Source organism: Pelophylax lessonae (genome assembly GCF_965119305.1).
Source record: "Pelophylax lessonae genome assembly, chromosome: 9".
NCBI lineage: Eukaryota > Metazoa > Chordata > Amphibia > Anura > Ranidae > Pelophylax > Pelophylax lessonae.
In genome coordinates this window covers 62,204,169-62,218,354 of record NC_138776.1, presented here as the reverse complement: position 1 = coordinate 62,218,354, position 14,186 = coordinate 62,204,169, and the positions used below count along the sequence as shown (strand labels likewise).

Sequence of the window (14,186 nt, the reverse complement as noted above, 5' to 3'; positions counted from 1 at the left end):
GTGGAGGAATAAATTCTTCCTAAAATTTGGCAATAACAATAAACGTTATGCAAATGAGCGTTCTTTAAATCAGAAGTGTGCTGTGTAAACAGAAACACGACATATCGCTGACAGTTTACTATTAAATTACAGGCCTGGAGCCAGCTCATTTTATGCCGTGATCTGCTTATAGCGTGCAGCGCCATTTACAGCCATTACTGCTAGTCTGACCCCGAGGCTCGCTACTTCATTTGTGCTGCAATCTTAACTAGATTTACTGCAGTCGTGTCAGTGCGAAAACCAGTCATTTCTTCATATCTAGGGGTGACCCTTCTCCTGCGCGACACCCACTACTCTGCAATTAACAATTTACAGCCGCCAGATCCAAACACCACTCTGTGCCGGAATTAATAATGGAATTCATAGTTCATGGCAGGTTAACAAGGAAAGCCCAAGCACCATGCATCATCTTATGGAAAATGCATTTTACACAGTATTTTTTTTTTGTAATTTTATACTGTAATCGCTTTGGTATCATCATATAATTCGAGGGCAGGTGAAGATTTTTTTTTTTCGGACTTTTAAGTGATGCTAATTTTTTAGTTTTTTGCTTAAAAGCTGAACTCCAGGCAAACAGCGAAATGCATGGATGAAATACATTTATGGTAACAGTTAAAAGAATTTAGATTTCTGTTCATTCAGGCTTAAAACATACACAGCTCGCCCACATGACAAGGCCCCAATTAGCAAGACAGGAGGCCTGAATTTTCTCTGCTGCAGTTAACATTTGCAGGTCTTGTCCCTCCCCCAGCCTGTGACTGCACAGTGAATAGAGAAGCAGATGAGAGATAAAGGCATCTTCAGTCACTCTACTCTCTCCTCCTAGCAGCATGTCCTTCGGCACATGAGCACTGCTGGACAACGGACTGGCTCCTTGTGCAGCTTCTCCCTCTCGCAGTCCAAACTGTCCGCCAGTCACTCGCGATCGTTCGCCGTGAAGGGAGAAAGGCAGGCGGCTAATGTAAACAAAGCTGCCTGTCATTCTCCCCTGTGTAAAAATGGAGATCGGACGGTTCTATGTAGGACCGTTGATCTCTGTTCTTACACCAGTAGCCATGCCCAATCACAGTTAGAAGCACGCCCCTAGGGACACACTTAACCCCTCCTTCCCCAATAAAGTTAACCCCTTCCCTGCCAGTGTCATTTTTACAGTAACAGTGCATGTGTATATAATGTCACTGGTACCCCCAAAAGTGTCAGTCAAGGGTCCGATCTGTCCGCTGCAATGTCGCAGTCCCGGAAAAAAAAAAAAAAAAAAAAAAAAAAAATCGCAGATCGCCACCATTACTCGTTAAAAAAAAAAAAAAAACAAAAAAACAACAAAAATTACAAAAATCTTTCCCTTTGTTAGTAAACGCAATAACTTTTGCGCAAACCAATCAAAATACGCTTAGTGATTTTTTTTTTTACCAAGCATATGTAGCAGAAAACAAATTGGCCAAACATGTTAAAAAATTTTGATTTTTACATTTTTTTGGGGGAATTTCATATAAAAAAAAAAATGTGAAAAATATTGTTATTTTTGCAAAATTGACGCTCTTTTTTTGTTTATAGCGCATGATAAAAAAAAAAAAAAAAAAAAAAAAAAAAAAAAAAAAAAAAAAAAAAAAAAAAAAAAAAAAAAAAAAAAAAATCGCACAGGTCATCAAATACCACCAAAAGAAAGCTCTGTTTGTGGGGAAAAAAAAAAGGACATCAAATTTGTTTAGGTACAGCGTCGCACGACCGCGCAATTGTCCGTTAAAGTCACACAGTGCCGAATTGCAAAATAGGCCCTGGTCAGGAAGGGGGTAAAATCTTCCGGGGCTTAAGTGGTTAAGAAATTGGACCTAAGAAGTGATTTATGTGGATGGTGATTTATTGGTGGGGTCACATCACACAGGAAGTATATGGACTGGATATAAGAGGACTTTTTAAAAGCACTATAAGGCTCGGTTTCCACTAGTGCGACTTGCGGTGCGACTTGACACATGTCAAGTCGCACAGCAAGTCAAACCCCATTGTTTTCAATGGGGCACGTTTCCACTGCCGCGGCTTCAGTTGCCGCGACCTCAAAAGTAAATCGTGTACTACTTTTGAGCGCGACTTCCCTCTATATATGAGGGACAAGTCTAACTGAAGCCGCGGTTTACTTTTGCTACGAAGTCGTGCTAGAAGTAGCACGACTTCGTAGCCGCACTAGTGGAAACCTAGCCTAACATGGCATGATATTTATTTATCACCACTGTGAATTGTTTTGACACTTGAAGATTTGTTATATATTGATTTTGCACATAGAATAGATTTATGTTTGTTTTGCTTTGCACAGCTCAGCTTATCTTATTCACTAAACCTTTCCAAGAATTAATATGCATGACTTTAGCAGCCGTACAATTAAAGGACTGTGATTTTACGGACATAAAAAAGTCTTATATAAGTTTTTTTTTTGGCTGTGCTTATATCCAAATCTCCAAAAATTCCAAAAAGACACCACTTTGGATTACATAGGTTGACAGGAATGATGAGAAAGTTATAGGAAATTAATTTAGTAACTTGCAACCACAAAGGTCGTACTTTAGAGCACCCCCAAAGCATATGTAGAATCTCTCCATTTGACACCTGGAGCTTGTGACAGATAGGAATAGGTTTTATATCCATTTTAAATAGTCAGGCAGGGATGAAGTACTGTGTGTAAGTATCCTAGATGGATGAGTTTATCTCCCATGGGTAGACAGTGTCTAAATACGTACCAGAATTTGTCTTCCAGTTCTGCCAATCAGGTCAACAATATCTGCAGTCTATTGTTCGTGTACACAGGAAAACTTGGGGGGCCTTCCAATCACCACATATAGTGAGTGCTACCATAGCCAATAGAAACTCTCCAACTAGACTAGCACCGCCCATCTCGGAACAAAGTCCAATTACTAACACCATTCAAAGAGCCACAGTTGCCACTGGAAACTCTTCCCTTGGACTGTTGGATGGTGGGAAGTGCAGCTTTGCTAAAAGTTGGGCAGAAGTTGAGACCCTCCATAAATAGGGATGTAAAGGTTTAAGAATATGTTACCCCAACATTTCATATTTCTGATAGGTGTCTATTGTACCATGTACTTGTTTTAGAAAGCATCCTGTGCTTTGTATGGTTTATTTTTTTGTAAAACACCTTGTGATCCTGCTTTCCTATTTCAAACTGACCATGCTAGGCATGTAAGCACATCCATTCTAGTTTTTTTTTTTTTACATTTCTTTATTTAAAAATGTTTGGAAGACTGGGGTGCAACAGCATTAAGTACAGTTGGACTGGGAGCTCAGCCTGCCGCCTGTCCTTCAACAACTAACACTTCTCCTGATATGGCCCCCACAACCATTCACTGGGAAGATCAGTGTTCTGCTGTTTCTCTACCTCTCTAAGCTTGTTATTCTCAGCTGTGAACAAAGATTATATAATCACATAAAAAAAAAAAAAAAAAGAAAAAAAAAAGATAAAAAGATACACACTTATACATATACACACACATACATATATACATATTAGGGCTGGGCAAAAAATCGATTAATCAATTTTTTAGTGGAAAACGATTTTTATTTTGCAAACTCGAGTTTTTTGCCACAATAGTTTTTCCATAGCGCGATAGTGCGATATGAGCCAGCCCCCGCCCCGCGTAACCATAGACAGTACACGCACACTAGAGGTCACTCAGGGGCCCCCATGGCCTGCATGCGGGACACTTACCTGTACAGGTGGGCCGCCCTGGGCTCCAGCCAGCTCCTAGTCTGCTGCACACCGTACAGCCAGGCCCGGGAACCGGACACAACACACCGAGAACTCCCCAGTAACCGGACCACCGCCGCTGCCATCTCTGCTCAGAGTCTGAGGAACGAGCCAATCAGCAGCCACCGCCAGGCCTGGATGTGACGTCAGCTCTCAGGAGAGGAAGCGGGCGGTGCGTCTGAGGGGAGGCAGGGTTATACCTGTACAGGGGCTTTGATAGGTACAGAGACTAGCCACACCTGTACAGCGTTTCTCCTCAGTCCTCCACACAGGTGTGAGCTCTCCTCCTGTGAACCTTCCCTCCCCGCTCAGCGCCCCTCATTCCATACAGTCCTTGTGCGTTACCATAGTGCCGCTAGCGCGATATGAGCCAGCCCCCGCCCCGCGTAACCATACACAGTAAAAGAAGCGCGTAACACAGTCAAAACAACATGGCAGCGTGTAGTACTAGCAGAGAACTACTTCCAAATGTCTGCAGTCATTTTTTAAGTGCATTGAAAAAAAAAAAAAAGAAAAAAAAAAAAAAAATCGAATCGAATCTCGAATTTTTCTTTAAAAATCAAAGTTTTTTTTTTTTTTTTTTTTTTAGGCAAAATCGCCCAGCCCTTTATATATATATATATATATATATATATATATATATATATATATATATATATATATATATATATATATATATATATATATATATATATATATATATATATATATATATAAATTTCCAGTGACCAGTATGAGAGAGTGGGAGCAATAACACCAAATTTAACACACCTGCTCCCCATTCACATCTGAGACCTTGTAACACTAAATAGTCACATGACACATTTACATGCATCACAAGGGGTCTACACAATGAACATTCCTAGTGATGCTTCTTCGATATCAGGTCCAAGTATAAGGTATAAATGGGGAGAACCTGCAGCCTTGCACTGTGGTTTGTTACACCAGTTTATTTGATTCCTATGTCTTTGTCATAGATGCTGCAGGCCTGGTTTCACAGTATGCCCTGAGGCCCTGACTTTGTGCCACATCACAAATCATCTCCATCTATAGCTGGACCCATGCACTGGGGATGGCCGATATTTTCCATGAGCAAGTCTAAGCCATTGGGTGTGCAAGCCCAGTGGTCCTCAACCCTGGCCTACAGGGCCCACTAACAGGCCAGATTTGCAAGATAACTGAAATACATCCCAGGTGATATCATTTGCTGCTCAGTGATTGCAGTACTCTAGTCTGCATCTCCCCAAGGTAATATCTAAAATCTGGCCTGTTAGTGGGCCCTGTAGGCCAGGATTGAGGACCACTGTGCTAGCCAAGCTAGAAACACTGCAACACAAAAAAAGAGCTCAGTGATCATATAACAGCAGGCTCATTTAAGCAAAAAATGCTTTGTAGAGCTTTCGGGGCCAAAAAAAAAAAAAAAAACCATGTGGATGGTGGAAACATTGAGGGATGGGGGTTCTCTAAAATGTATCCAGACATGGACTTTAAACCTTACCATCCTATCCATTCAATGACAAGCAAATACTGAAGGGGAAGCGTGTTCCCCCATACACATCAGTAAAAAGGGATCTAAGATTACCTAGCCTGTCTGATGATCAGCGTACAGCCAGGTCTACTCAACGCAGCAGCTTTCTGAATTGTACACAATCATTTGTTACTTGCGACAGCGAAGCAGAAATAGTTGCAGTACAAAAATCATTAAAACAGCATTTTCCCAATTTGAAAGCTGTACAGATTATAAATGAATCCTAACGAGAAGCACTGTGGTTTTTGTGCTCCAAACATATGAGAAACAATTACAGTTCTACTTTTCATAGGAAAACAAAGACAGAACATATCCTGCCTCTACTAATCATATCAAATTCATTGTCACATTGTTACAGTTTTTAGTCTCTGCACTTCAACACATTTACATTTAAATAACATCTTTGATGGTGACTGAAGGAAAATGAGAAAAAAAAAAAGCTGGAAATTAGACTTACTGGAGCTGCTGGTGCATGGGCAGAGCAATCTGTGCAGGAACATTAATGAATCTCTCGCTGAGAAGAAGGCCTACAGGTTTGCTGTTGTCATTTAAAACTTTATCTAACTGTTCGACCGTGCTCTGATCGCAGGTGTTCTCACATTGGCTCAGAATCAGTTCTCTTACTTGCTCAGCACATGGGGTATCCTAAGAAAACAAAATAATGTCCTCATTAAGGAAGTTACTTACAGCATGTTTTCAGTAGGTACTCATTTCAAGCTTTAGTTGTTTAAGGGCATTAATAGTCTAAAAATCCTTTTTGGAAAATTGTTTATTGTTAAAAAAAAAAAAATAGTAATAAAAAGACAAAAAATACAACATACACCAGTCTCCTGGACTAAAAACATACACATATGAATATACATATTCATCTATCTACAAGGTGGAAACCCCCCCACCTGTGCAAAATGCCTGCAGTGTACCAAGCAGAGATAAGGGGAGTCCACTGCCGAATAGAAAGGATCTTTACTAAAGGACTGGAACCCTAAAGCCTAGTACACACGCAATGATTAACGGCCGACCGGTCGTCCATCTTTTGTCCATAGTTGTGTTTTGTTGGTTGGAATGTGCTCTAGACTGCACTGGACTTTTGTCGACCGACAGAATTATACTTTAGAAGTGATGTCATGTATTGGATTGCTTTCTTTGTGTTCTTTCTTCTCTGAGCATGCCTAGTCTTGTTCATAAGATTTTTCCCTGTCGAAATCTGTACTGACTGCACGAAAATCGGACGTGTTTTGACGGTGGACAAAAATTTTATAGCCTGCACACAAGGATTTTTTCGACCGAAAAGTCGGAGTCGGTTGTCGGAAGCATCATACCAACAAGCCGAAAATCGGCGGATCGGACGTCGGACGAAAATTCCCTGCCGATTTTCAACACGTGTGTACGAGGCTTAAGGCCTCGAGGTACCATGGGCTGGAAACATACATCTCAGAATCAGAACCCCACAATATCCAGCAGGCAGGAAATGTTAAATTTAAAATGCAAGTAATACCCCAAAACAAAATGTTTTAGGTGATCACAGATAGCATGAAAACCAAAAACAACTAACCGAGAGTAAATGGGAAAATCTCAGCCAACCAGCACTGCTATACCTTTTCAAAATGTTCATATGCACCTCCTACTCAAGTACCCTGCTTTATATAATGGCAGCACTTTATTAATTAGGCCTTTCCAAAATGATAGAGAAGGAGCCTCAGGCTTTTTCCAGTAAAAAGTATGGATTTATGGGCATAAAATAGGCAGACCGGTATGGTCAACAGAACTGGCAGGAATCTGTACTGGCTCATATAAAAGTACAGGTAACCCCCAGCCAAAATTCCTGTACTACTGGGCAGTAAAATTCCTTTATTTCTGGAGTATATGACACAAGGCATCTTCATATACATGATAACTTATGCTGCTACCTTTAGGTAAATAGACACTGGCAAAAAAAAAAAAAAAAAAAAAAGGCATAACCCCTACTATAGCTTAGCTAAGCCTTAGTTCTGTAACAAGCAATGAAATGAACACACATAAAGAGAGGGATCTCTGTGTCCTGTGATGTACTCAAAGAAAAGGATTTTACAGGTAAACCCAAGATTCTAATTTTTACATCAGAGGCCACAGGAAATCTTCATATTCATTATCACTTGGGATATCCCAAAGCACTGAACACAAATAGTGGGCAACATAGCTACGAAGCCAATAACCCAAAAACAGAACAAAGCCAATAACCCAAAACAGAACAGGGGAAAACCACAGTGTAATGATATCTTGCGTTGGCACTCTAGTTTGTCAGGCCGCCATTTCGTTCAAACGCTGTCACAAGCATCCATCTTGTGTTTCAAGCTTAGTTGTATATTAAAAAAGAATAGCGCAACCATGCAAAAGAAATGACTATCAAATATGGAGACAATCCATAAATAAAAATGGGGGTTTAGTCCCACCATATGGCCATATCGTGCTCAAGCCCACCACTGCGTCAAAGTACCCCATTATCAGTGGGTCCTACACTATCCATAAAAAAGGGGTGAATCCAGCCTCTCTTACCCTTGGAGACAACACTCCTTGCTGGGAAGGTGTGCTAATGCACTGCAGGGGACTCCTCCTATATCTACTTGATAGAGGACACCAATAAGAGTACAGGTGTGTGTGGGGGATGGGATGCTCAAACGCATAAGTCTGGTCAGACCGAATACATAATAAACAAGCAAAAAATTGGGGGAGCAAACCCTGAACATGTATATCTAAAGCCGGTGCAGCTATGGACCAAGCAACATGTATATTAAAAAGGAATAGCGCAACCATGCTTAGTTGACAGTGTTAAAACCAAATGGGTCATTCTTACCAGCCTCATCCTCCAGCCTTTTGGCAGTTTAATGACCCCCTGGGTCACTATATGCCAGGTTCCTGCTAAGCTGACATTCTTCACACCTTTAATATACACAAGCAGCTTGACCAAGCAGGAGTTGTGTTTCCTAGGACAGCAGGGGGTCAGATTAGATGTCCAGTGAAATTGCATTGTACCTTCTCAAAGCCAAATTGTTAACTTACATCTCACAATCCGTGCTCAAATCATATCTTTTTAACCGAACATAACACATTAACAAAAAGTAGATATTTGGGTGCCCCATAAAGTACCAATCGAATTAAGTCCCAGCATGGACACCTTCATGCTGAGGAAAGGCAAGCTAGCGATCCAATGCCGTACAGGTCAGAGGTTTTTCCGTGCTAACCCATGTTTAGTGTCTAAAGATAGGACATTCCAAACCAGACCATGAAACATCGGTTTCGAGCGTGTCACCGTTTCATATCTCCAGATATGAGTGCTTTTATGAATCTGTCAAAGCAGGAGGTCATTTAGCAGTTTATAGACTCAGAGCCATTGGCTGAGTACTTCTGGTGACACCCCCTGGAGGGTCAGAGAAAAAGGCAGGGACTGAGAGAGTTCTCATCCTAAGATCGACGGCATAACACCGCCCAAGGGGAACCAAACATACCTGTTCAACTCTGAAACCAAGGTAATACCAGGACCGTTTTAATGCAAGTATTTTCATTCTTTTATTCTCCTATTTCTAAATTGCTGTATTGTGTCTCCATTCCTTTGTAACCCATTTTTCTGTAAATATTTTTATTCGCACCAATTTTTAACCTTTTATAATTAAACCTTATTTTGAAAAGTGTTAAACTTTGTCTCTAAGCTCTTAAACGCAACTTGACCCAAACGAATCTGCCTCCTGAAGAGCGCTACTGTGTGTTAGAGACAGTTATTCTAAAGTCATAATTGATATTTGTATTGTTTAGGCTAACCTATCTGCACCATCCTTGTCTGAGGTGATAGTGGGTGTGTTACAGACGGTTATTCTAAAGTCATAATTGATATTTGTAAAATCACGAGCGTCCTCTGGGCTCATTATATAACGTAGAGGTGGTGGCAGGAAAGGGTTAATAGTTTAATTAACCCGGTGACAATCGCTCTGTCTGCTGGCATCTGGATTGTGGTCCCGCAAGCTGGACAATCTGTGTGCTGGGTGCAGCTGAGAGTGGCATTGTTACGCAAATGACGGCAGGGTGTGAGATTGCTTGGTCTTTGGTCACGAGGTGAATGAGAAGGCCAGGGGTCTGATGCCCGCCACTGTCACACACAGCACTAAGCTCAGAGACTCTACAAGTTGAAGTAATAGCAACCAAATAACACCTGGTGCATTAGAAGCAACAAGGGAATCACTCCGGTTCACAAAGGAGAAATCTGTAAAACAGACACCACCAAATTAAAGTCCCACAGAGACAGAGGGCCTGCACCAGCAGAACAATTCACGTGAAATCAAACAGCCAAAGCTGAGATCTGCACCTTGATAGTACCTTGCCACCTTTTTGTCACACTGGGATGTCCAGCAATAAACCTGGATTTTGACCTTATCTGGAGTGCAGCCATTTCTTTTCATTATCGATTATCTACGGAGGCGAGCCGGGGCATGCACCGCTGTTGGTCATTAAGCTTCTGAACCACCTTGAACAGCGAGTTTCTTTTGCTTGTATGTAGTACTTAAGGCAAGAGACATCTGCACAGCAGACTTGAGAAAAGCCAAAATTGGCCCCACAACATACTGTCAAAACTTACAATGAGCCTTTCTATGTACGATAGTACACCTTTCTGGAAATCAGCTTTATTGCTCTGAGAAAGCTCATGGCTCATATGCCAAGAGATTTACAATGTCTGCATACTACAGTCTTCTTGGTCAAGCAGGTGTGATCAGAATCAGTAGAACGCCGGAAAGGTATAGATTAAGGAGGATTCCCGTACCAGGAAATACCCAATCCAACTTGTTTTTGAACCTAGACACCAAGAGATCCACATACAGAATCCCACACCACAGTCAAATTGCTGCCAACGCCTCTGATTCAACTGTTGATAGCTGAGAAACACCACCTGCCAATTTTTCACAACACAAATGTCCACAATGGAGAGGGTCAGAATGTGAAATTCTGCCCAGGACAAGAGGAGATACTTTTTTCCTCAGCCGCGCGACTTTTTGTCCCTATGTGATGTCTGATATGTGCAATTGCCGTGGCATTGTCTGACTGCACCCCGATAGGAAGACCCCCTAAGGTAGACAGATCAATGTAGAAGAGCCAGCTGAAGTTCCAGGATGTTGATGAGCAACCTCCACTCTCTAACAACCACATTCCTTGAACCAACTGTAAATTTCTGTACTTGCAATAATTTGTTGGGTGGTGGACAAGTATCTGTATGCAAAAACAAAAGCAAGAGAGCGTACGTCTGCTTTAGGCCCCTTTCACACAGGAGAGTCTGTCAGCGGACTCCGTTTTTCTCAGCGGGGGATCGACCCCCCCCCCCCCCTGGCTGAGCAGGCGGAAGGCATCTCTGTCTCCACGCTGTGTGCGGAGACAGAGCTGTCAGGTCCCTGTTGTTCTCTATGGGGGAACCAGATGGGAACAGACCGTCTGTCCGTTCTCATCCGATCCCATCCGATCTGCTGGACGGATGGAAAATAGGGTTGCTATGACAATGCATTTCAGAGGCGTAGCCTCCTTCAGGTCGCACCCATACCCTGGACAGCCACTTTATATAGGAACCCATGACCCCCTCCGAGTGCCTCCGCAAGTGTCTTAAAGGGACCAGACCAGGAGAAATGGAGTTCACAGTCAGCAGTGGGTAACAGGATTGGTAGCAACCATTATTATACAGCTACAGGTTGAAAAAAAAAAAACATAAAAGTAATCGATTTGATGATATAAAAATACCGATAAGACCAATCTATTTATAAATGCTCATTAGACCACAGATTGCCTGTATATCTTATTCATCTGTGTACAAATTATTATGTAATGATTAAAACTATTCCATCGCATGTCAAAAGTGAATTATGAAAGTACTTAAACATTACCCATACACAAATATCATAATGATTTCTGTTTAAACATAAAAATATAAATATAATTCTATAACTAAAAAAACATCCAAAGCTAAGAATACTGGGCCATTATGTGATATATTCCATGGTTAGTGGTCCTACTATTGACCAGGGGAATGTGGGTTTGCCCCGGCTGACTGGTCACACCAACACAAGATAACCTGGACAGAAACCCTTAGTAAAAGGACAAATAAAATAAATCGATTGGGATAACGGCACCCTAGGCCATAGGACAGGATTAAGTCTTGAGTAGAGTTCTGCCAGTAAAACCGAAGGTAGTGTCTAGGCGGGCTAATAACGTTAAAAGTATCATTGCACCCAGTCGTATTGGAGATAAATATGAGAATAAGACTAAAGATATCCCCTTGTTTCTTAACATGATAGGGTCATACAAGTGCAAATTAAGCAAATGTAACGCATGTAGTTTATGTCTCATGGTCAAAAGATCTTTAGTAGAAAAGACAGAAGAGTCTTTCATATCAAATAATTCATCTGTTGTAGTACCTAGTTTTTTGTATAAGGGTCGAGGTGCCCTTGTCGGTTCCTAGATGTGGGCAGGACGGTGTAAGCTATGCGTACCAGGTTTGGGGGGGGGGGGGGGGGCAACAACCACAGAACAAATTTTGCACAATAAAAAAGAATAAATAAATAAACCTGCTGGTACTGAGGTGAACAAAACATGAGGCTTGGTAATTGTGAACCAATTACAGTATATCATTTATGTACAAGTCAAACAGAGGAGGGGGGGGGGGGGGGGGGGAGTGGTGAAAGGGTTACTATATACTGTAGGTCACATACAATGGGAGGATGAAGATGAAAATGTAAAGGGCAGGATAAGGGAGGCAAAAGGGTTAATAAACAGGTCACATCCAGATACAGGCTGGAGATCATAAATATTTACTCATAAGTTACTATGTTCTTTCTTCCCTTCCTCTGTTGTAAGAGGAAGAGAAGGGATCTCCAAAAGTAAAACATCAGTGTGATTACATTTCTGATTGCTAGGATTGGTCATCACAGCAATTACATGGTACAGAGCTGCTTTGATTGGCTCTGTACAGCAAGTCTGTGAAGCCAGCTGATGACAGGCATTAAAGAGTGCAATGGCCTCCTGTGTGCGTTTTCTCCAGTGCCATTTATAAACTTTGGTCAACTACATCACTGTTCAAAAATGTACTGTTTTAGAAAAGCAGGTAATTTATTTTGGTCGTACACTGCTTGAATTATGTCGAATTCCTATTAAATGATCTGAAATTCAAGCTTTGGCTGGTCCTGTCAGCACTACCTGGCTTGTTAAAATTTGACAGAAATTGTTGGCCAAACAAATGCAGGTATTCAGACAGCTGTGGGTGCTGCAGTTACCCAAATACAACAACCCGCAAGGTAGGTTCCTCCATCCCCAATGTTTAGAATGCAGGGCTGAATGATCTAAATCTAACAGCGTGTATGGCTTGCCTTAGAGATAGGAAATATGTTGAAAAAAACCTGTACTGGGAGAATAGGAAGGCTGCCACTACCTTACTTTTCAGAGAGTAGTTATCTGGGTGTTCTATTGATCCAGAATCAGTCATTGTAAAGGCACTGACCTAGAAAAAATACACAGATTTGGAGCTCTGCTTTACTCTGACTTTCTAATCTGCATGGTTGTCCTAGGTCAGTGTGTCAAGAGAATGTAGCAGGAGAGACTGCCAGGCAACCAGCATTTTCAGACTTAGGTCAACAATGGCCATCTCAAACAAGGTCCATAAAGACATGGATGAGCGAGTTTGGGGGGTGGAGGAACTTGACTGGCCTTCACAGAGTCCTAACCTCAACCCAATAGAACATCTTAAGTTCAGTCCATTGGTGGTTCGTTTTTATGTATACTCCCATTTATGGATCACCTTAGTATAAATTTGGCTCCCTCTGCTGTCTCTGCACTAACACTTGAAAAAAGAGCGCGCATGCTCACTGTGAGCTTGGTGCATGCTCTGAAACGCGTCGTGCAATTCCTCTTGTTTTGGTGACGTCACGCGACAGACGCTGTGTTCCAGCTTGACACGCGGAGATCAGCCGGCCCCGGAAGACAGCAGTCGGCTTGTTTTGTCCTCCGAGTCCATCTACCGGCTTCAGTCACCTCTTCTCCCGGACTCTGGACATTGGACTCTATCACCATTTCCTGACATCAGATCGAGCCTACCATTTTGTACCTCATGCGAGTGGTTATATCTTGTGTGCCTGTTGGATTAAAAACTTACTGCACTTAGAGGTGCTTCGCCTGTTGTTTTTTCAATAGAACATCTTTGGAATGAATTAGAGTGGAGACTCTGAGCCAGATCTTCTCGTCCATCATCAGTGCCTGACATCACAAATGCGCTTCTGGAAGAATGGTCAAACATTCCCATAAACACACTCCTAAACCTTGTGGAGAACCTTCCCAGAAGAGTTGAAGCTGTTATATCTGCAAAGGGTGGGCCAACTCAATATTGAACCTTACGGAACAAGACTGGGATGCCATTAAAGTGTTACTAAAACCACAACAGTAAAATCTGTCTATAGATGCAGAATAGCATGCTTGTTATACTCACTGTGTAACTTGAATAATAAGTGAATAATCCTCTGCATTGTGTAAAAAAAAAAAAAAAAAATATGATCCTGTATGCACAGATCATCCCCCTCCTGCACGTTCCCTCTGGACAAGTCCAGATAAGCACAGTAAGTGTAGTTCAGCTGCACATGCTCAGTTTGGTCTCTATTTTTGGATGGAACACTTCCTGGTTTTAGCTGAGCCATTCAGGTCACATGGTATTGACATCACACATGTGGGCGTGTATACAGATCCTAAATGACAGTCCAGTCCCTCCCTCCCTCCCTCCCTCCTCCTCCATTCCCAGTAACTAAAAAAGAACACAGTGGTTGGGATGTACATCTTGATTGATGGATGATCCGCCTCCCATAAAAGCATGAGGACACA

General features: G+C 41.9%; 1 protein-coding gene across 1 annotated transcript in view; it reads right to left on the bottom strand.

Annotated features, from left to right (window-relative positions):
* Nucleotides 1-14,186, bottom strand: part of BCCIP (BRCA2 and CDKN1A interacting protein) — a 42,776-nt gene that overhangs the window by 17,685 nt on the left and 10,905 nt on the right. Inside the window, exon 5 of the mRNA XM_082269382.1 lies at nt 5,776-5,963. Coding sequence (XP_082125508.1) covers nt 5,776-5,963 — 188 coding nt within the window. The remainder of the gene's footprint in view (nt 1-5,775; nt 5,964-14,186) is intronic.